This window comes from Bombus pascuorum, chromosome 1 (genome assembly GCF_905332965.1).
Source record: "Bombus pascuorum chromosome 1, iyBomPasc1.1, whole genome shotgun sequence".
Taxonomy (NCBI): Eukaryota; Metazoa; Arthropoda; class Insecta; order Hymenoptera; family Apidae; genus Bombus; species Bombus pascuorum.
Genome location: NC_083488.1, coordinates 118,997 through 143,912, shown reverse-complemented (window position 1 = coordinate 143,912; position 24,916 = coordinate 118,997). Strand labels below are relative to the sequence as shown.

The following is a 24,916-nucleotide window of genomic DNA, read 5'->3' as shown; positions in this document are numbered from 1 at the left end:
TGCATGCATTACCAGTATAGAAAGTTACACATATGAACGATAACTTTATAATCGATAAATTTAGCAAAAAAACAAATTTCGTTTTAAACATTTTCAGCAAACGACTTAGTTATGTTAAATGTCAAATAATGTTTAATCGATGTTCCTAAATTCATTAATTCGATCGTTTACGAGTGATCGATATACATATTCAGTTTCAATTAAATTGATTAATTTGCATTCCATACTCAGTAATATTACATAGTTTTTATTATGGTGATTTGTATATTAGGATCGAAAGTTACAGTCTATAATGCGATACATGTGGTTATGATGCTTTATAATAAATTCTGAAGTTGATACGATGCAAGGATGATTTAAATAATCGTAACGATATTGTGGATAATGGATTTCTAATATATGCTTAAATAATAGTAACAATGTCGCGCGAAATTTACGAATTGTTCCGTTACATCTTATGGATATGTACGTTGTATCAATCCCATAACAAGAAAAAGAAGAAAGAAGTAAGAATCAAAATAACGAATACACGTGTCAGGTATAAAAAAAGAATCTAACACTAAATGCTACAATTGTACCTCGAAGAACTTACATGATATAGTTGATGAATAAAAAAAAAAATTCGAGATTTAATTATACAAATATTTGTATGTTGGGTTGTACTCATTGTCCACGTAATTCAGTGCCTTTATAACGCTAAACATATGTATGTGTAAAAGTTTGAATATAGAAGTTTTGATTTTTAACGTTATACATAAATAATTTATTGCCTGTTGTAAATTTATTTTTAATTATATTAAAATCGTAATTCATATACGTCAGATAAGGGAAAAATAACGCGTTTCGGGCGTTTAAACTTGTACGTTTATGTTTATTTGTTCTTTTTATTGCTTATCTGACATTTATGAATGTTTACTAAACACCTTAAGGATTTACAGGTATTATAACAGAATCCTTAATTTTCTATATTATAGATAATAAAATAGGTCTCTTATTACATAACTTAAGCCTCTGACAGACAAATAGTTAGATCGATCATCGTAAGTTAAACAAAATAGTTTCCGGGTAGATTTAGTAAACAAAAATAATTATCTACTGCCTGTATGCATTATTATTCTATCTATTTTCAATTAATCGTAGCTTAAGATATTGGTGGTGGTTCGTGATTAGGAACTGATTTAATAACTGAATCGATACAATTATTTCAATTATTTTTTCGCTACCTCGATTACTGAATTGTAATTAATATCGTATAAGATATAGACTGGAACTTATGTGTTGTATAACAACGTCGTGAAATGTCGTAAATACAATTTAAATTATGTAAATATAAAAGACCTTTGTACGTTGAATTATTTTTCGAAAGTATTATTTATCTAATTAATTAATGCATTAGATTTAGATATATGCATGTAGGTATGGTATAGCATAATTTAGAGTTATATATGTATTGCAATGTTTTTAGTTTCACCTACACAATTTCTGCATGTTTCAGCATTTAAAAAACGAAGAACCACTATCGGTTAATGAATCTGTTTGTTGGAAAGGTACACCGGCACACCGTGAAAACATGGGTTTCCCGATAAGTTTAGCATCAACGATACAACTATGCGTGAGTATTATTTGGATCTAAGAATGTACGCGGCAAACAAAACATTACACTGTCGGTTCATGATTTACAGCGAAACTAACTCTTCTAAACTATACGTTACGATATTTCAACATGATTTTTGGCTATCGTTTATATTACATTAATTAATTACCTAATAATTATAACAACAACGGTATACGGATTTAAACATTCACTAGTTACATGCATATATAAATACGATTCTCTTCTGTACGCTATACGGTAATATCCTACGTATATCTCTATGTACAAGTGTAACGGCGGTACTCTTCATTTTTCTCATTTGGATAAAATTTCTATTTCTTGCGGCATAATGTGATAGAATTTATAAAAGTCTGTATAATTGTATACATGCAACCAATAAAACTGTAAAAAATTTTAAAAACGTACGTTCTATAATAGCAAAATTTTTGTCGAGAACGAATCTCACGAGTTCCAACAATTTTAGGCTATATTTGCCTGATTTCAGATATACACACGTTTTACTAACATTTAGAAATACTTTGGAAACGTTTCGCGTAAAACAAATTTCTATCGAGGATTTCAGAAACATCGAAATGTTCATATCGTATAAATCTCTATTTAAAAAAAAAAAAAAAAAGAAAAAAAAAAAAACAAATAATTTTCAACCATTGTATACTGATGTTACGTTACGCAAAATGTATACTGATTTTAGCAAGATTTCCCAAATGTAATTCCAATGAAAAAATATTATATTTTTATGACTAGAGTAGTAATATTTAGTATCGGTATAATTAAATAATATCGTTTCTTCGCTCTTTTTGAAGATAGAACAACATCTAGTGCGAACAGTATGTGCAAAAGGGAAAATTGCCGTCTAATTCTCTCAATTATTCTTAAGGAACTGCGAGTTAAAATATATATGTTTTCCATTTATGCGTCTCTTGAATCGCTAATTTCTCCATGTTTTTGATCTTCGATATGAAAATATATATTAGAAATAAAATATTCGTCTCTGTGAGGTTGAGCTTCGTTTAATTCTTTAAAACTATAGTATCTTGATCATTGTAATATGTATTATTAATTTCATTCGAGGTTTGTGTGTATCGAGATATAAGAAGAAACGAACAAATTTGTTACGATGTACAATTCGGTAGTTTTTAACATTGTGTCTCATGTGTATGTGTAATTTGATACTGCTTTCGTATGTCGCTATAAGTTTATTGTGCCGGTAATGATAGGAACTAAGTTTAAGTTTAATTCAAAGTCAAACTGCTTAAAAAATATGCGCGACTTGACAGCGTTTAGAATACACATTGAAAAGCAAGTAGAGCTTTTTTAATATTCTTCGAATTCGTCAGAAAGTAAAAATACAATTTTCCGTAGTAATGATTCGCTAAAAAATATTACGCCTTCGACTCGTATGAAAACGTGAATAGCATGTTAAAAATAGATGTATTCGTTGTAGTCAAGTCACGGACTGTTTAAAGAAAGAAATTCGCATCTACGTTCGATTCATTCTTCCGTGAAAACCTTTCTTTAAGAATAGGTTTCTAATTAATTTCTTAAGCGCAACGACAATATGAAAGTTCTTACTGGTACGATATTTGTCGAAACATGCTACTAATCTCCTCCATCGTTTTGTTCTTTGTCTCGGGTACTTTTTTGTAAATGAAGAAAACGAAGAATGCTTGTAGTGCGGCGAAAATAATGAACACGTAGGCACCTAATGCCTCTTGTAGCGGTAGGAATCCGATACTGACGATGAAGTTGGCCGTCCAATTGACCGCGATAGCAACGGACGTCGCCGCGGGCCTCGCGGATTGATTAAACAACTCGGACACCAAGAACCAAGGGATGCTACCCGGTCCAGTTGCAAATAGGATTACGAACGTCATTACCAGTACGATGGAGGAGTAAGCTGCTGCACGAGATGTATCCTGAAAATGTGTCCAAAAAAAGAGATGTATCCGTTATACTTATTACTTATAAGTAATATTTATTACTTACTGCGAAAGCAAGACAAACCGCGAGTAACGCGGTATCGATAAACATTCCGCTGAATCCGGCTAATAGCAACGTTTTTCTTCCAGCTTTTTCAACAAGTATCAAAGAGACAAATGTCATAACAACGTTCATCGCTCCGACGGCCATCGTTGCATTTTGCGCCGCAGTCTTGTCCAACTGCGCCATCGTGAAGATCTTGGTCGAGAAGAACATGACGGCATTTATTCCGGACAATTGTTGTGCGAACATAACCATGATCGCGATCATCAATGGAATTCTAAGAGATGGATTTACAAATAATTCTTTCAATGTAACCTTTGGTACAAGTTTCACTGATTCGTATTCCGTCCTCATTTCCTCCATCTCGTCGTGAACTTCGATCGTGCCACGCAACCAGGCCAAAGCTGCAACAACAAACGATCGTTCCGTTATCGATAAACGTCTCGCTCCAATAATGCGATAGAATTCTGTTCAATGAAAACAATGTACGCGAAACAAGCGGCACAGCTTTGTACTTTACGGACGATACACAGCATTAGAATAGTAATCAACATTGAATACCTCTCTGAGCTTCCATGTCTTTTCCTTTGCTGAGCAACAGATATTTCGGACTTTCGGGACACAATGGAAGCGTAATCACTTGAAAAATTGCAGGGACAATTGTCAGGCATAAAAGAACCGGCCATTGTTCGTCAGTGCCCAAAATTTGCTCCAAGCCAAGAATTTGTGATATCAGAATAGACATAGTGATAACTAGTTGATAAACTGTCCCAACGGCTCCTCGTAGATGAATAGGTGATATTTCGGATAGATACATGGGCGCTAAACCAGCGTTTAATCCTGCATTGATACCGATCAGAAATCTTCCGACAATTATCATTTCGTAACTTTTCGCTGGTTTGGCAGAGCCCTCGAAGATTACTGTGAGCAGGACCAGGATATTGTTCAGTAATAAACCACCCTTTCTACCAAAACGATCGGCTATCGAACCCACCAGAGAGCCACCGATCATTCCGCCTACGCAGAATATCGACACCGCTATTGCCCATATCATCGTTACTTCCGATTGTTTAGTTACTTGTCCAGTACGATTCATCTTCAGGTCACTGATCCAGTTTTCGATGAGCTGTAACACATCGTCATATACCATCGATCACGTATCTTTGCCATTCACTTTCATCTCTATACTTTATATTATACTTTGTCCACTTACTCGCTTACATTTCACATTCGAAAACTTAATTTGCAATTATAATATCAAACAATCGCAACTTCAACTGTTTCATCTATTCGACGTTGAGCAATAGTGGCGCTTGCAAAAATGAATTAAACACGTAAAAATTACACGCAGCGTACATAAAAAAACCTACGATGGAAAACTGGGAAAAAGGTATTATGCATGTAACGTGAAAAGCCTCGTTATTGATTCTAACCGCTCGTATGATGTTTATACGTATATATATAACGGTAACATTAAGAATAAAAAACGTTGAAAGTATTTAGGATAAATCCAGAGACTTTATTCAACGGAAAGGACAAATTATTTATTGGAACGCAAGCATCGACTATTAGCTGATAATTAACAACATCAACAACAACAACCGATCATCCTAAATAAATAACAATTTTGCTTAATAATTGTGCGAATGAATATGATCGTAAAGTAGGCACATATCGACGGTGTGTACAAGAAAAATGCTGACAATGTGTCTTATGAAATACCTGCTGAGGTGCATTAACGACACCAGTGTTGTACCCATGTTGAAACGATGATCCAAGTGCAGCAGCCGCAATAGCAAATGCTAGTCGTCCATTTAGACCCTGCAATAAGGACGATTATTTATCAGATCCGATCGCAAAATCAAATCTATAGAATAGACGGGCATCTATAGTATCGCGAGTATGTTTAACGTTACTAAAAAGGAAACTAACTGCCAAAAAGTAGTTACTCCGGATCGTAAAAAGATAGCTTAATGTCTTGAAAAAAATGTCGAAAAAAATTAACAGAAAATTAAAAAAAGATTAACGAAGACCGCGATATCAGGTATTTATTATGTTTCATCTAGTTGTTTTCTAACTGGATCTAATCGTTACGCGAAACAAATTTGAGATCGGAAAGAGAAGCTTGAACGTTAAGAATACTAGACAGATATATAGACAAAGTTTATAGCGACCAACGTTTGTTTGTAGAGACGAAAAAGGTCATGAAAAATACCGATTGTGGTTTACCATCTACCAAACCGAAGACCTATTTGCAAATCTTACCGCTTTCCCGATGTAAGCGAATCCAACTGCTTTCAGAGTCATCTGAGAGAAGTTCTGATCGATTCACTGACGAGTTAAACAGAACCGTACCGATAATCAGATTAAACTACCGCAATTCGATCGTTTTACGCAAAATATCTATAAACGTGGATGTATGTACAGTTATATAGGTCTTCGGTGTTTCCAAGCACGTGTCAAAAACTACTCTGTAGGTCGGTACCCCTGCCACGCATTTTTATACCGCTCCTATCCATGGCACACAACCACGTTAAACACACTATTATACATGATTCGCACACGTGTCCGAGAGAACTCTACCAGCCAGTGTCTCTCAAATCAAACGAAGCACGAATATAATCTCCAATTTAATTCCAAATTAATTCGTACAATCCATTATACTGCGAAGGTGTTAGCAGCAGGCAACGCATGTACATATTATTATTATTATTATTATTATTATTATTATTATTATTATTATTATTATTATCGTACTTGGCTGTATTATATGTACATCATCTACATATGTTATTGTTAAAATAGCGTTTGCCCTTAACTTCACTTTCACTTTTATTTTCGCCCATTATTTTTATGTTGAACACAGAGATTACTTTATATGTACGATATACGTACCGACGTGCAAAGCAACTGTTTGGAAGAAAGGGTAAGTTGAAAGGAAATATTTAATTGACACAAATGGGAGAATATCTGTCAAGTCGCTGATAAAAATACATATGTATCTCGCGCGATTTATTATTTCTCATGAATATGCATATTAAGAACTGCGTTACAGACGAGCCTTGTCTCTACTACTACACATATACGGGAGCACGTTCCATGGCACGGTTCGTTTTCATCGTTTTCTTTTATACTCCATGTTTAACCGATTACCGAACCAACTGCTATGTATTCGGAATATAGCTAAGATTTTGAGGCGACCAATCCGAGAAGCAAAGCTTCGATAAAATAACAAAAGCACCGTTGTAGGCGTAAGAGGCGGTATATTTGTCCCTGATGTACGAGTTTATTTTATTTCGAGTTATCAAAAATTTCTTTCGAGCTTGACTGCTCTCACCTCGATTCGTTAAATATTTGATCACGATGCGAAGCTGACTTATCTTTTATTTGATTCGATCGAATTCACTGAGACTCCGTTTCAAGAAAACGACACCATCAACAGCGATGCGAATGAAATTGTTTCGTAAGCATATTTCACACGGTAGTGTAACTGTGCCTTTATTTGTAATTATATATGTTTGTTCGTGTAGGCGATACGCCAGCGTTGTTTTAAAGCAAGTACGTTCCATATATTTAAAAAAATCATTGTTACTTCCAATAACGATGACAAATACGTAGTAACGGTAACGAAATTCCATTTCATTATGAGTATGATGTCATAGTACTAATTCTGGAACGAACGCGAACGAACTCGTGAAGAAGCGAAAATTTCCTGTTCTTCGAACCTTTGTTGGTGATTGGTCGAAACAGAGGTGTGTCGATCACGAACGGTGCCGATTGGCTGACGACGCCAGGCCTCTTTTACATCGGTCTCGTGGCACGCACAAGTTCGAGCATCCTAATTATAGCCACCACATGACACGAACGCAAACAATTTATTAAAACTTTCATGCTGTCAATTAGTTCGACGATCCTCGATCGTACGGTAAAGACTTTCACGAAGTCTCCGAACAACTTCTTTATTAATTCAACTACGAACGAAATATATATATATATATATATATATATATATATATATATACACACATACACACGTGCGCAGGATCTATACACGCGATGATATAACTAATCAAGTATATGTATAGTATTATTTCCCAGCGATCTGGAATTGTCACGAATAGAATTGTATTCTATCTTAAAGAATTAACGTAAATTATATTGTCTCTCGCTTATTGCTTATATATTTATGCATATACGAGAGAAATTTTCTCGACCAAAGATAAAAAGAATGACGTTGTTTTCACGTTACTATTCTTAAACAGAAATAATTTTGGACGCCACCCCGGATACTTTGATTCTTAACCAGCTCGTTCAGTGAACCAATCTTTTCTTCATTTCGATCAATTTTAAACTAGATCTTATATCTCTTTATAAAATAAAGCTTAGAACTTGTTGGAATTTATTATAAAACGATAGGTATATGTTATTATAAAAAAAAATATTCGCATCTTCAAAATTCTTCGTATAAACGTGTTAATCTTATTTACATATTTCTTTTTTTTTTTTTTTTTCTTTTTATTTACGTATTCGATGACCAGGTGTATGGTATTTAAGAAATTGCGATTTTGCATCGGTTACCGATTTGCGTCATTCGTTGTATGATGTAAGTTGTAAAGAATAGTAAATGTAAATCCGATTTAATTCAATAATTTACATACTATAAATGCATAAATAACAAATGTTTCGGTAAATAGAGTGAAATGCTAGAACAAAGCGCTAAGAAAATAATATTTGCAAGTATTCTAAGAACACCTAACAATTTTACTTTCCATCTTCTAACACGAACACCGGTCTCATTCATCTCGAAACACATTATTTAAAAACGGATATGTAACTGTAAAAAATACAATTTATACCTGTCATTATTATCGTATTAGGTAATTATTACCGTTCAAGGTTTTCATATATAGAAATAATCATACGCATTCGTCAGATTAATATACACGAGTCGAGCAAACGTTCAGCTTTTTCCCTCGCTGTCTTTTTGCCAAACTTTTGAACTAACGCGAACCATTCGGATCGTACGGACTGTACGGATGTTTCGCCAGTATTTACTCGTGATATACTTTGTTCATAAACTTGAACAAGAGATCGCAATTCTAATAATGTCACCGGCGTATATTTTAACCTTATATATGGATGTAACTCCTAACGTACAGTTTTCGATTAATTTCCTTTCACTTTCGAGATATAGGGATTACACACTTGCAAACAATTTGCCAGGCAATATGCATATTATCCAACAAAAGGACGACCCGATCCTCTTAATAATTGTCACGAACGTTTCCATTCTTTCACTTCGCCTGTACTAGCTGGCACGCGCCGTATTGAAGAAAAAAAAAAAAAAAAAAAAAAAGAAAAAAAATTATTAGAAAGCTTTGCGATATTTTAACCGAATTAAATTATCAAAGTATAACGACAGTTTCAGAAAGATGACGCGTGATAATCTCTGTTGCGAAGCCTATGCAACGATCTCGTTCAACGATTATTCGTTAATCGTTATTTAAAAGCAATCTCGATAATGCAACACTCCACCAAACTTGATTTAAATAAACGTCTCTCTCTCTCCCTCCTTCTGTTTCTTTAAACTTAACGTAGAACGATAGTCGAATAATCTTATGCTCCAATAAATATAATTAGCTTAGAAAAAAAAAAAAAAAATAAAAAAAAGAACGTGGTTAACAACACGTTCGAAGAGATAAACGAGCCAAAATCTGTAAAAAATAGAATTCCCGAAACCAATCGGCCACTTTGAATGTTCTATTAGTTGTGTATTAAAATCGGACGCTGGAAATAAACCTGAATCGTATTTCTTTGTAAGAGAAAATAAGAAGCAATGAAATTCCGTACCTTTTTTAGGCGAATTAATTAAGGCGAATTTATTAATTTATTATAGTCTTACTTCTAATGGCACAAAGCGTAAACTTTTCCACATTTTGAAAATCTATGGTACCTCGAACGTTCAAATTGAATATTAATATTTTACCGCTAACAACATTTGCATACCATTCCACGATGCTCGGAGCAAACACGACAGATTGATTTGAAAGAATATTTCGTCTGCTGCGAAATTGACACGATAACTAATAATAACTTAACTAATAACTTAATACGAAATATTTGAGGAAAGATCGTGCGAGATAGAAAAATGCGGTAACGCGATATATATAAATCGTCTAGTTGTTAATTTAGTATTGTGGACAATTAATATTATACATGTATCAAGTATAGTTTTTTTACCTGTAGCCTGCAGCTCATGGTAAATCGATAAAATCTCGTAACCGTTATTATTAAATATTATACGTTATACTTTATCGGAGGAAGGTTTTGCTGTCACTAACGCGTATACAAAATGCGAATCACACACAGATGCGGCAACAGCGAAGAGACAACGACCGAATCGTTCCGTGTCACGGTCGCGTATGAAAGCTACTGAGACCAGATTCGTGCTAGCGGGTCGAAAGCCGATTTTCGAAACCAGTCGTATCTCCCTCTCCTTCTTTGCTTCTCCCTCGAGCTTGGGCCCCTCGAACGACCAATTGGACGACACCAAGTTACCTACTTACCTCTCTCACCGATCCAGCATTTCACCCGATGAAATTCACAGGAAAAGAAATTCACGTTAACAATCGTCCATACTTGTTTACGACGATTTTGCTCTTATTCCTTTCTTTCCTTGATAATTAACTCGACCACTTACTTTTACGAATACCGCTTACTAACACGAAATGTACGTTCCTGTTTATCATCGAATCCCATAATAGGTATGGACAGCTCGGTATTCGCGACGTTGTTTCATTTATGGTACGATCAATTTTTGTCAACAAATTTTTTTTCATCCAATAGAGGTAAAATTTGGGTAAAAACGCTCGACTTCGTTTCAAAATCAATAGTTTATCGTTCTATCGTTCTATCGAAGATGAGTAATTTCAAATAATAACTGCGAGAGATCGTTCCGTACAACGATACGATCGCTAACCGCTTGCTGATTAAAAATTTCATTTGTCTACGCGATATAAATTAGACAAAAATGTAATTAACACGTTCCGCATTAACAGGTAATTATAGCGCAGTTGTATAGACGAGCAGTTTCAAACATTATAGTAACGCATTTAGATTTCTTACGTTTGTCCTTCTCGATTTCATCGGTGTTAAACCAAAGTTCTACCGAACGAGCTTATATTTCATCCGCCACGTATCAAATCAATATGTTTACGCGGTTCGGTATAATAGCAATATCTTATATCGTGATGTAAGGTTCATTTTATAAAGTTTTTCTCAGCGCGACAGTAACATAACGAAAAATTCGATGAAAAAGAGAATTTTTTGCTAAGATATTAGAAAGATAAGCGTTACTATCATATTAAAATGGCTGTTTGAGAAAATTTAAATGGACACTATGAGAGGGGGAGGGAGAGAGAGAGAGAGAGAGAGAGAGAGAGAGAGAGAGAGAGAATTTGAACAAACCCTTGCTCTAGCTGGATCTATTATTTTGTTGTTACAAGCTCGTACCGTCTCAATGCAAAACCGGATGTAGCCTTTTAATGTAGCGCTCGCGTTGCCTGCGCCAATTTTATAGTTAAGAATATTAAAGTCAGAGTGGTTGTCGTAATCAACGTAATCCGGAGAACGCTTTAACGACGTATTACCTCTATTCTTTGGAATTCATCTCGGTCGATACTTCTGCGGATCACGGTGATCAAATTTATTTGCGTTCGAAGCAAGAAGAAAAAATTGGCCGCATAGACAAACATTTTCAACTATTTATTTCCCTTGGTAATGCGCACTCTTTTACCCGGTTTTTCTCCCCTAACCATTCGCTTTGTTTAAACGTTTAGAAAGTTTCACGAAAATAAATAAACATCGTTCTAAGCGGAATATTTCAAAGATATTATTAAACTACGGTTCGATAGACTTTGACGGCTTCGTTATCATTAGACAAAACGGAAATTACGCAGACTGTGTAAACTGTAAACTCGCTTTCCGAGGAATTGGACGGTTTTACGTGTACGACGACACGACGTTTCAAAGATAAAGACGTAGAACGAAGTGGAGAAACAAATCTAAGAATATAGCTATTTGTCTGTAACGTGATATTTTTAACGAATAAAAAATTGCTCGTCATGGGACTCAACCGCATTTCTAGAAAGTGAAATTCAAACGCCAATACAAATCAATCGGCCGATCATTTTTAACACAACCGCTTATTACAAAAACTTGTTCGTATGTATATACGTACTTAGTAAAGTTGGAAATAAGCATTGAAGAGAATACAAAGATGTGGTGGATTTACAAACGACGTTTCAAAATATGTGAGAAATATAAGAATAAACGAGATAAAAAGGTAAAGTCAAGGAAACGACAATGTGACCTCCAGCCGTGGATATTCTTGTCTATCCGAAACTTATAATTTAATAGACAGAGCATAGAGAACGATTATATTATCGCCGGTGACATTCGACATGGCCAAAATTTGAACTTTACGCGAGATTAGGCTCCTATCGATACGCGCAACTTTACTCGTCGTGAGTTAACAGACAACGAAAAATGGCTTCCATATACGCGCTTACCTTCGTACACGAGGTAACGTTCGAGATTCGTACAGGAAGAACGAAATCGAAATAAAACGGTTGCTCCAATAAACAATAATAAATAATTTCAATGACCAAACAAAGAGTTAACGAGTAAAAATACGAATTAAGATACTTTTCATATTGAAGATTATCGTTCACGTTCTATCGTATACTCACCCACCGCTTATCCTCCGTGGTAGGCTGCGTGTGAAAGAATAAACAAAGAAACAGGAAAGATAAGATTCGTTTTAACGGTATTTCTACTGAAATTTTGGAAAAAGATTCTTTACCTTTGGCGCTGGTGTTAAAGGCGATGGCGTTGTAGCCTGTTTCTCGATTTCATTGCTCGACTAAATAGAAATTTGTTAATTGCGTACGCATATCGAAAATATTCAAATGTCTACAAATTTTATATTAATCTCTATGTTGCTAATACCTTGTCATTTTCCGTTGCCATTATAAAGCGGCTTGTAAAAAAAGAATCCTAAATTATATATATAATTATATTATTATATAAATAAATAAATATATATATATATATATATAATATGTATGTACGCGTGCATACACACACACACACGCGCGCGCGTCATATGTTATTGATTATAAAATGAATAATTTACGAAATAATGTTTACAAGAGAAGGAAAAGTGAATATACGTAGATAATAAAATCATTGGAGTAAAATCTGGCCTTACGTAAGATTGAAACGTTTAAGATGCTTCGAATCGTTTCATGAGATTACGCGAAGTAATTTCAAGATAATTTAAAAATCAAATGGTTATAAATATATCCACTGTACGTATTTACGATGTATTATCTGGTGAAATATGAAATATAAATATGAAATGTATAGCAAATGATTGTCAATCGACATCTCGAGTTCGCATCGTGATCGTAAGGATTGTAAATGATTGCACATGATGCAGTCAACGATACGACAACCAAAAAGGTTCAACGGCATCGTACTTCTTACAGAATTCATATCGTACGTAATCATCTTTCTCGCGTGTTTTCTCTCTTTTTCTTTTTTTATCGCGCTGCGATACTCGCTGATGAGACAACTTCGGCAAACCCACACCGAAGGTCATCCAAGGTCAAGTGTGATAGCAAAATAAGCTTTCTTACGTTATAGACAATATTTCAATTGGTGACCATTTACGTGAACGCGAAGTTGCAATTCTCGTATCGCTATACATCTCGTAGCCGTGTCTTTTACGACGATCGTTCTTACATGTAATCAAATTACCGGTTTCTTTTAATTTTCCGCATAATCTTCGAAACGTTCGATGCGAACGATATATACGGATATCGTTGAATATCGTTCAGCATACAAGGCTTAAAATCCCTATCGAATTTTATTCATTTCTCCATAAATGGCAATCCTATCTAATTGCTCTTCCAGTGAAAACTTCATTTTGATAATAATCGTACCGATCGATAGTCATATATTTGATTTAGCAATCATTCACGCTAATCTTGCAAACTGCCACGATGTTTACATACATTCTTAGCTACACGCCGTATATTGGTAGAACATAAACAATATTTTAAAACTATTCATTTACATAAAAATACGCGCCTAGATCTAGCGACGATAAGATTTTTGGATTCACGCTGATCCATAACTCGAAAGAAATAATACATAATAATCGTTCTACCATCTTTGATGACCTTGGATGACCTCCGGCGATAGTTTGCCGAAGTCGTCTCAATACAGACTAACGCACTGCGATGAAACGAGCACAGCATTTCATTGAAAAAAACTGTGAACAACCTTGAAATCCCCTCTATGCCTTCATCTACATAAAAATGTCTGTGTCACAGCATGCCCCTCTCTATACCGTGCAACTTTTGTATATAACATTTTTTTCGTGTTACTACGAATGACGGAAATATTCAAGTTGGGTGTAATTATTGTCCCACTTTGTATGTATACGATTCTATACGATTTCATTGATTCAAAGGAAAGACAATTTTACTTTCATTCAACAACAAAGAATCACACACACGAACGCACACGCGCAATTAATGCTCGTCACCTCAAATGTTTCTATTAATGTAATATAGCATAACAAATTAAATTAATTAAATTAATCTGTTCGTTATATATCGCTGTTATTATGTTTATATGCAATATACATATGTGCGTGTATATATAGCATGCTTTATATTACAACATCCCGTCTCATTTAATGATACTTTAATGACTATAATGTTATAATCGTTATTATAGATAGAAAAAAAAAAAGAAATAGATATCACTAGGACAACGTCGTAATGGGGTCATCGAAAGGGACTCTAGCCTGCTTCTATATAAATTGTACGTACGAAGATTGAATGATCAATCTTCGTTTCGATCAATATAAACAAAATATGTAATATCCAAGGGCGGCTACTCAATACGCGCTATCGTGCTGCAGCATGCTAAAAAATATTTCAAAAATCGCTGATATTATAATTTTTGTTTTATGCTGTTATTTATTCGTGACTCCTCGTCACAGCGAGTTGATTTCTTGCATAAACGACGCGTGCGTCAGTGACTGTAGCAGGCTCGCAGCAGGCTCGCAGCAGGCTCGCAGCAGTCACGGATTGCCTTCTAGTTCTACTCGTCAGGCGGACACAACGTTTGAAAATCGCCTCTAGACTAAACAAAAGTCTATCCCTGTCCATTGTATCGATATCAATATAACCGTTAATATCTTCCCTCACAATCTCACACTTTTCCTTCCTTCAACATGCTCCGTTCCTTGCCGCAGTCAGTGTCACACGTTCTCTGGTTACTGTGAATATTTAAAAGTTTCCCTTTTCATTGTGTCGATCTAATTCGAATCTTAATTTTAATACGCGAGTATATCAGTCCTTGAAAATTAATTTCGTGAATTCTTTGACTTGTTTGCACTTACGCGATTTTTTGAAGAAAAAATTCAAATTAGAACACTGGGAACAGCTATTCCTGATTTGACTTATCGTATCGTTCAGACGACCAAGGGAAGAGAACATTGTTCCATATACAACGCCAGAGGTTAGTGATATGTTCGCGGTCAAGAAAAATCGTCGAGCCGATTTAATTATTTGAGACTGTTTATCATGTAATGAACGTTTACGTGTAATCACACGTGCATGTAGCACGCAGCACGCAGCACGCTACGTGTAAAATCTACGAGCCGCCACTGATAATACCATTAAACATGTAGGAGGCCGTAACAAGCCCATGATAATTTCGTGTGCGAAGAAATGGAGTGGATGAACTTTTAACGAAACAGTCTGTATCAAACATTTTTTAACTAACATATCCTCTCTATATGTATATATGGATTTTATATTTCTTCATACATCATGCAATATGGTATCGTTATATCGCGTAATTTTCTTTGAAACTCATAATCTCTGTTTGAATTGCTTCCTTTCTCACATCTACATACATATCAAAACATTTCAAGTCAAAGTCTAACTGAAGAAACAATTCTAATCGTATTACCTTTACCTTCTTACCATTCACAACCGTTGCCGTTAATAAATACATAAAACGTAATCACTGCTGATCATTATTATTTTATCGTAAGAATTAAAACATTCCTTTGCATCGAATTGAATTAATTTTAGAATCATCATTGATATCAGTATAAACGATCATCCCTTACGAACGATATATACATATATTTACATTACTAAAATGCATTATATACATACTTACAACCTCAGAAGAGTCAGAAAGCAATTTCCTATTTGTATCCTAACTCGATAATAAATGTCTACTTGCAACTTGTGATTGTCAGTTTGTCTCTATCTACTTTAGATTTGCATTGAATTTACAAAAAGCAAACGTGGAATTCGTTTAATGAATTTTCATAAGAGAAATAGTGGCCGCGCGAATGGGAAGCGCAACACAAACGAAACACGTATGTCAGTATGTATGCGTACTTACTTACTGTTGATGACGTAGTCAAAGGGAACGCGGGTTTGACTATTCCAAGCGGGTTCACGTTCGATCCTTGTATGCTTATATTGCCTGGGTAAACGAATAACCAACCAAGAAGTCTCACTGTGTTTTTGTGCGCACGCGCGAAAATTTTCATTGCAATTCCAAATCTAGCATTGCTTAGTTTTTCATCCATTTGGAAAATTATCTCTAGTCTAAGTCATGTGATCAGAGGAAACAATAACTATATCCAGATAACAAAATAAATTTACTCTCTTACTCTATTGTATTTCCTTTGTTCCTTTCCTTTGTTGTTGTTGTTGTTGTTGTTGTTGATTATAGACTACAAATATTTTTAATTTATTTTAACTCTATAGTTTAGTTATTCGAGTCAAGTGACTCTTTTCTAATAAATTTTCTAATAAATGTTCTTAAACAATATTACTTGATATAACACAGAGAAATTAAAGGTTATATGTGTAGATTATCTAAAGAATTTAATATTTATTCGAAATATTAATATATCACTTTAGAAAAATTGGAAAATTTCACTTTCGCATTCGCGTTTACTATTGCATAACGGTTGTTCATTTCTTATATCTTCCTACATTTCACATTAAAAGCCATTATGCACGTATTATGAACTTTATTGATTTACAACTTGCATAATGCAAAAAACAATTGACCTCGAATATTATTAGTTATAAATATCATGCAACATCTTTTTAGATTTACACCGATTTTACATCGTATTCGATTAACCATTCGGATATATCGTCACATATATATATTTTTTAAAGACACCGTTCTCATCACAATTATTTTCAATGTATATTTTCATACACAACCATATAATGTTCTTATACGAATAAAACTAACGGAATATTTAAACGACCGTTAGGTCAACAATCTGTTAAATAGCGTGCTTTAGCTTGTGACATACGTATTCGCGTAAGGTATGAGGTATACTGACTTCCATTTCTGGCTGTTTTTGTCGAGCCTGCGCCACCACGGACGCCTATGTGGGCCAAATGTTTACCGGTAGATCGATATATTTTGAAACACGTAACTTTGGTTAAGGGGAAGTAATTCATCGTAATTCTCGTAATTTAGAATAGAAAACTTATTATGTTGACACATATAGAGATTACTGATTGCAAATATCATAAATGGCAATAGATTAAATAAGAAATTTAAAGCAAAGTGCGTGCATTCGTGCGTGTGTGTATGCAATTGTATGTAATAATTATATAAATTTAATATTTCATTATTTTATGTTAAATAAAATAAACATTTATCTAAAATACGACTTTATTATCTTTGTATAATTAATATTTTAAATATAACGTATATGTGTAAACATATTCTAACCTCTTCTGAAGTATACAGATATGGTATAGAGGTAAGAAATGACTATACTTTTGATCGTAGAACGTTTATCAAATTATTGATATGAAAAAAAGGAGATGCAATGAGAGTATGCGGATGTGTAATAAAACGTACTTGGTTATCTTATCTCAAGTAAAAATGAATGATACCATCGCGTGGGAGATAAACGACAGCTACACATTCGATGCAACTGCAAGCTACAACACGCTCGCTACGCGACGTCATTACTTGGTAGATGGCGAGCCCCCAAGAATCGTTCTGTCTCTGTCTCTCTGTCTTTCTCTATCTCTGTCTCTGTCTCTGTCTGTTTGTCCGTCTGTCTGTCTGTCTCTCTCTCTCTCTCTCCCCCTCTCCCTCTCACTCCCTCACTCTTCCTGTTTTCTTCCAGCTCTTTGCTACATAACCTTCCAATTTTTGCACATATGTTTACAATCCTCTTATTACTTTGCATTTTTCTGAGAAATTTGAAACAAAATCTTTGAGTACGTATAGTTATCGCATCACCTATTTATTGTGATTAATAATTACAACGTAACATTATGCTTCAAAATTATATATACATAATACAATTTAATTTATTGTATTATACAAATTTAGCAAACAATATTAAGAACGATAGCAAATAGTAATGATACCTTTATTCAAGCGTGAATAAGCTTAAATGAATCCAAGTTTCATGATAATCAAATTTCTTTGTTTGCAATTTATAATTTAAATACATATATAATATAAAAATATTGGAATTATTCAAATTATTGTAAAATATTCTGACATTAATATATTATATTTATAAGGGGAATTTATATAAAGGAAATTTGAAGTCATTTCCTTTAGCAAGTTGATGTCGTAAAACAAGTATGTATTAGCATTTCAAATTATGTTCCATCCACTTTCAAGCTGTTACATAGGTACGTACGTTCATCGAATCCAAAGTTCTAAAACAATTATTGATAATTTAATTATAATTTAGAAATATATAGTGCAATCATAAAGGGAACTAGAGGATGTTTATATATTTTTGTCAAGAAAAGATGAAAAATCTGAGAAATGCACATTCATGTTTCAAATGAATAATGCTTTTGAGAAATTGAGAAATACATATACATACATACATACATACATACATACATGAGTATATGAAATGTGTCATAATTATAGGCTCATAATACAAAAGACAAATACATATGTAATGCGAAAGAAACGCAATGTATTAAGCGAATTTCATAACTGATACATTAATCGAATGGTTATCGTATATTACAACGATGAAGAAAAAATTATAAATAAATAACAATTTTCAATAATTGTATGTCGTTTGAAAATTGTTTCGTGACAAACATAAAAATTGAGATTCTTATGAAACGAACATTACTGCTTATATTTTTCATTTAATAATAAATAAAGGAACATAATTCGGTAATTTTTAAAATGTCGATGCGTTCTCGGTTTCTATGGTTTTTAAGTATATACGTTGAAGAAATGAACGTTTCGAACCGAAAACTAAGAGAGTCCGGTGATTGTATGTATGGGAGAAAGTTGTTCAAAATGTTGATTTCTACGACATATTTCAAAATCAACGAAATCGAGAACGTGTGGACTTTCTAAATTCTGAATAATTCCCTATAAAATTCCCTATAAAATTCCCCATGAGTTCACATATTTACTCATAATTACGCGCAATTCGTGTAGCATTAATATAAATTTAATATATTTTTACTCGTCGTAAATTGCATATCGCGTTTATGTAACATTCATATGCGATTGCGTCAGATAGTATACATATCTCGAGGAATTAAAGAACACCGACAGACGACAGGTGACGTGCCTTGTACACACCCACCGAATCGACCAATCAGGAGCTAGGTTATCAAGCGTTCTCAAATCATTTCCTACACACAAGTTATCTATAACTATTTTTCAAGAAAACGATATTCGCTGTAAAACATATACTGCTTTGAAACAGAAAAAGATAATTAAGATAAATTTAGCGAAACAAGATGCGTTTAACATTATTAACATTAGATACTGTTATGGTCGAACCGCGATATGTTAACCACTGTTTGTGTCAATACATCGTCCTTAGACTGGTAACTCGAAACGGAAAACCGAACGAAAGGGAAAATTCACCTGTTGACGAGAGTATAAAATTCTAATCTTTTGTGCAACATCAAATCGAACATCTTGAAACAATAGTTGTTCCGAATAACTAAATTATAATATAAGAACAAGACTTTGATACAATTTTGATTGAAAATTTTCTTCCAGATATCCCCATCACACGTTATTGCTAGTTTTTAAAATTGTTGTTGCAATTGCTGAGAAACTTGATTTGTAGGATTTATGTGATTATTTAAAAAAAAAAAAAAAGAAACAAAAGAATTCACTAAAATAATATTTTATAAAATCCATAATTATAGAATATCGAGATAGTACGAGCGATAAGTATCGTTTAATTATCCGATAGGTACTAAGGGCATATTAATTGAATGCTTAGAATTCTATTAACTAGGGTCAAATGCGTATCTACGTACAGTAGTTTAGAGCTCATCTTACGTCATTCGAAGAAACCACAGATCGTTTGTGATCAAGAAAGCATTACTAAAGACTAACGATATTTGCTGCAAACTCTAGAGAATCGATCAATGATCTGTGATGCGTAAGGTCAAGAATTCCGTCAATCGTTTATGTGCTCTATTGATTATAATTATCGTAAAGCAACATCGATTCAAAATATTATTTCATTTTTACTCTGTAATCGACATCCTTATGGAATTTCTAAGATCGCAAGTATCGTACATCGTTCTTGAATATCGAAATCCAAATGTCATTTTAACCATTTAATTATTTTTTATTGTTCGTTGTTATATATTATCACATATAGGGGAGAGGGGAAATTCCTCTCCGATATAGTATATTTTATATTAAACGATATTCATTTCAAAGAGTGTGGTTATTCAATAGGTAACCTTAAACGTGAATACAATTAGTTTCTCTTCAAATAAATTATCTTCTTCTCGTGCTTGCCTTCTTACGTGTGTACATGCACATAGAAAGCATTTTCGTTTATATGTATATATGAATCGTTAGGTCATTTACTAATGAAAGTTCCGCGGATCGTTCGTAAGTTGTGGTAGCTTACGCACTGATGATGCTACCATACTTACATTTATATCTATAAATTGTGAAAAATTTCGATCAAGTAGGGGGAAATTTGGTCGATACGTATGTTTCCTTCAAACAACCATTATCATTTGGATGAAAATATTACGGTAAAAAATCTGCAGAGCTTAGTTAACGACTTATTATTAACGCTTCGGACTTTCGTTACTCCATTGTCCGATAACATTCGTATCTATATAAATTTCACTCGGGATGTACATCAAATCAGCTATTACTTTTATATAGTTATTTTATACATTTCATGTTTGTGTGTTTTAATATCAGTAGTTAGTGCCATGTTGTGTGTATTTAATATCAGTAATGGTTTATTGCAATTTTAGTAATAAAAAGTAAATTAGTACAACATACGATAAAAATACATTAGTGGAATATCAAGAAAAGATGTAAGAAAATGCTAATATGTCTAAAAGTAATTTGTTACATAAGCAATTTAAAGATATTTCGATAAATGATTTGAATATATATAAAAACAATCTACTCACTTTTCCAGCTGAGACAGGTATAGTGGTTTCTCTGGCATAAATCGGAACGTCCATATCGCTAACACTGCTGCTGATACTAGGTGCTCTGGAATCTGGTCGACCATTAATAGGAACAGAAAGATGCGTTGGCCTAAGTGGATGAGATTCTGCGACAAAACCTTCTCCAAAGTCCTCATCGTCTCGATCCATTTTTCCTTACAACACCGAAGAAAATATACATAAAGCGATAAACCAACGTATTTATCACTTTTGGAAAATATCAATATCTCAGCCACCTAGCCGATCTCAATGATTTTCGAAGATGTTGTAGAAATCAACGTTTGCAACACACCTTTCCCTATACGTAAAATCGCCGCTCGGTCTTAGTTTCCGAGATATTCGGAAAGAAGCTGTCGATACCACTGCTGTGAATTTTGCCTATAATTGTGCGTCAGTACGGCAGCGTATGCGTCGATATTGCTTATCGGCCGCTGTAAGACAAACGAATAAAATGACGCCTAGTCTAAATCTAATTCTTATCTTTTGTTTGTAGTTTGTTTGCATATCTTTATGCAAACAATGGACGCTATTTTATCCGGCGGTCGCGTCTTAAGGTAGCCGGCAACCAATACTGGCGCATACGCTGACAGCCTACGCGGACGCCTACAAATATAGGCAGAATTCACAGTGTGGTATCGACAGTTTTTTTCCGAATATCTCGGAAACTAAGACCGAGCTGCGATTTTACGTATAGGAAGAAGTCGTTGGAAATGTTCACTTTTACAATATATACAAAACTCATCGAAATCGGTGAGGTGAGCGACATGTCGATAATTGACATAAATTTACATCGAGTACTATACTCTTACTATACTATTCAAGCACGTTGGAAATGTACAGATTTCGTTTTTAGATGGCAATTATTACCGAAAAGAGAAAGGTGATATGCAATTTTGTAATTGACTGAAATATTGCAGTTTCCGCATAAATTATTAAAGATAAAAATAGATATATCGTTAGAATAATGACAATTGTCAATTATGCGTCGTAGATAATGTACGTAAAATTAGCGCGAGAATGTGACAACAGTACGCTTTCCCTATCAATTATTTGGCAAAGAATCAAGGCTAGTGGCTCGATGACACACTCCCCACTTCTATTGAAAATTTCGTCCTACGATCATTCAAGAAAATCGTTAGAAATTAATGTAACTTTTGTGCTAATTACATATTTCGAAAACATCAACATAATTCACACTGTTCGCTATTTAGGATTTCAAAAACAGATAAATACACAAAATTTAGGAGCAAATTATAACGTATAATTTGATTTAGAATTAAAATTGATATACTTTCTTTTTCTACTTGATGTTGTGAGTTTTACTCTCTTAATTCCTTGTGTTAAAAAAAAAAAAATATATATATACATATATATATATACATATATATTTATAGTAGATTATTAATTACGTTTTAAATGAGCATGTTTCTCGCAAATCACTCGACGTGAATTGGCAAGAATTCTTGAATATGCTATGCATATTTAACATTTATACGTTCGACCAATGAACCAACGTTTAAAGGTTTCGCACGTGAAAGGAAAAAAAAATGATTCCTCCATATAAGATTCGTTCTATATAAGATGAAATATATTAGTTCGCTCGAGCCAATATGCCGACCGTGAAAAATCAGGACATGGTCCATTGACGTCAACAAGGAGTCTAAAAGCTGTTATAAGAAAAGCATGACATTATTAATTACCTCGTGCTCAAGCGAAGTAGAAACGATAGAAAGAATAGAATGAAGAGAACAGTTCGGCAAGAGTCCGTTGTTTCTCAATGAGCGAACCTGCACGTCTTATAGCGCTGATTGTGAAAAGATCTGCTGAACGTGTTACCGATGAAATCGACGATAAAATCACGAAAATACGGGCAGCGAAATATCGAAGATCAGAGCATCCGTCCACCCAGGGTGTGCTCTTGAGACTGAGCTAGAGGACGCATCAAGTCGCGACGTCGCCGTCGTCGTCGCCGTCGGCAAGACGTAGCCGTCGGCCTCCGGCTGGATTTAATTTTAACGCGTACGTCGTTAGACGAGCCTCCGGCTTCCTCTAACAACGAACACAACTACGTTAATGCGTCGCCTCTTCTTCCCCCTCGATTCTTCTATTCTCCTATATTCCTGCATCAATTAATTCTTGCTTCAATTGATTTCACTTGACCTGGTAGCATATCCTACCGACAGATTCTATCAAACTTCTAACTATTCCAATATCTTCCGAAGATATTCATATTTTTTCTTACTCTACCTTGCATTCTTAGAATTAATCACAGTTAAAATCGTCTTTATTCGATAGAAATTAAAAGAAAAAATTGACGAAAAACAATATAAACATTTATGTTTAATAGGTACTTATACGTTTAATGTTTATTATTGCTACATTTTTTCTTATAAGTCAACTTCCTTTATATTCGTCATCATAGAAATTTCTTCGTCAATTGTATCTTATATATATATATATATATATATATATAATATCACAATCAAATAAAAGATATCTATTAATCAATGTCAACTTTGTACGACGAATTATTGTCGCTATTTAATTTCAATTAATTTTCATTGTGTTTTCTAATAACATTGATTACATAAAAAAGAACACTCGATTTTAAGACTAGCTATGTGTATCAAAGGTGGTTTACTTCAACTGATATCGATTTATAAAGTCACGTTTCTATACATAATTTTAATGACGCACTACTAGAAAAAGATATCGTATACTAAAGAGTATGTAATAACTAAAATATCATTCGACTATTTCTAACATAAAAAATTTAAAATCTAGTGAAATATCATTGAAATATAAAACTCTTTTCTTGTTAGAATATTGAAAAGATAGTTACAGTATTTGTATTTGATATTTTTTAATCAATATTTTTTATTAAAAATATAATCAGGGATATAGTTTAACACTTACTAAATCTTACAATATTGTTTCTCATAAACTTACCAGCGTCATCTGGTGAATTATTCAGTTACCGAGTGTTCATAGGGCCGTATTCATAGTTCGTTCTTAAGACAATGCTTAAATTTCTACAAAGTAATGCATCTTTGTAAAGTCAATCTTATTTCCCTTAAGGAATCACGAATTCATTCAGTGATTGCTTAAGAAGGTTCATCAAGAAGAAGCAGACGCTTATACGCAGAATCGTCTTATATTCATTTTCTTTTCAAAGTTAAAATCTTTTGCTTAAGACCACGATCGTACACACAGGTCAGGAAACTCCTGTGGAGGGGGTAGTTCCAAATTTGAGGACAGAAAGTTTCTTGAATTATCCACTACACACAGGACGCTGATGTCGAGTAGCTAAAACAATTTCAACAAAGTAACACGTGATGCAAGTAATCAAGTAAACATTTTATAACTTTTGTAACGCTTTATAAGTAGATATACGTTATTTATGCATAAACATTTCTATTTATGGTTAAACTTCGCTTTAGGGGACACAAAATTATGATCTTGCATCCCCTTTTTTTTCTTTTTTTTTTATTTTTATTATTATTATTATTATTACTCTGCAGCAACGCCGCTGGTAGCGGATAGGAAAAACACAGGTCGTCGTATAATCGTGACATTCTCCGCCACAGAACCTGTTTCAGACCTGTACATAAAACAATGGTACATATGCATACGTATATACTAGTATATATGTATGCTAACTTGGTAACTTGATTTGCGTTCGGCAACTTTCAGAATAATGATCTGTTAGAGCAACCAATGACAGAAGGACATT

The 24,916-nt window shown here is 33.8% G+C and overlaps 1 protein-coding gene across 10 annotated transcripts; it reads right to left on the bottom strand.

The window, feature by feature from the left end:
* Window positions 1-554: 554 nt before the first annotated feature.
* On the bottom strand, window positions 555-24,546 carry LOC132910819 (solute carrier family 2, facilitated glucose transporter member 1-like). 10 transcript variants are annotated; one of them, XM_060966876.1, is made up of 9 exons: window positions 24,133-24,546; window positions 21,145-21,338; window positions 12,608-12,638; window positions 12,462-12,521; window positions 12,349-12,372; window positions 5,321-5,419; window positions 4,160-4,724; window positions 3,602-4,002; window positions 555-3,531 (listed from the first exon to the last, which is right to left on the bottom strand). In XM_060966876.1, the coding sequence occupies exons 1-9, from the start codon at window positions 24,139-24,141 to the stop codon at window positions 3,184-3,186; spliced, it is 1,731 nt and encodes a 576-aa protein (XP_060822859.1). In that variant the 5' UTR covers window positions 24,142-24,546; the 3' UTR covers window positions 555-3,183. The 10 variants fall into 10 exon arrangements, with proteins under 10 accessions (XP_060822859.1, XP_060822877.1, XP_060822922.1 ...); XM_060966894.1 differs by lacking the exon at window positions 24,133-24,546 and adding an exon at window positions 22,884-23,391; XM_060966939.1 differs by lacking the exons at window positions 21,145-21,338; window positions 24,133-24,546 and adding an exon at window positions 17,597-17,681.
* Between the last annotated feature and the right edge of the window lie 370 nt (window positions 24,547-24,916).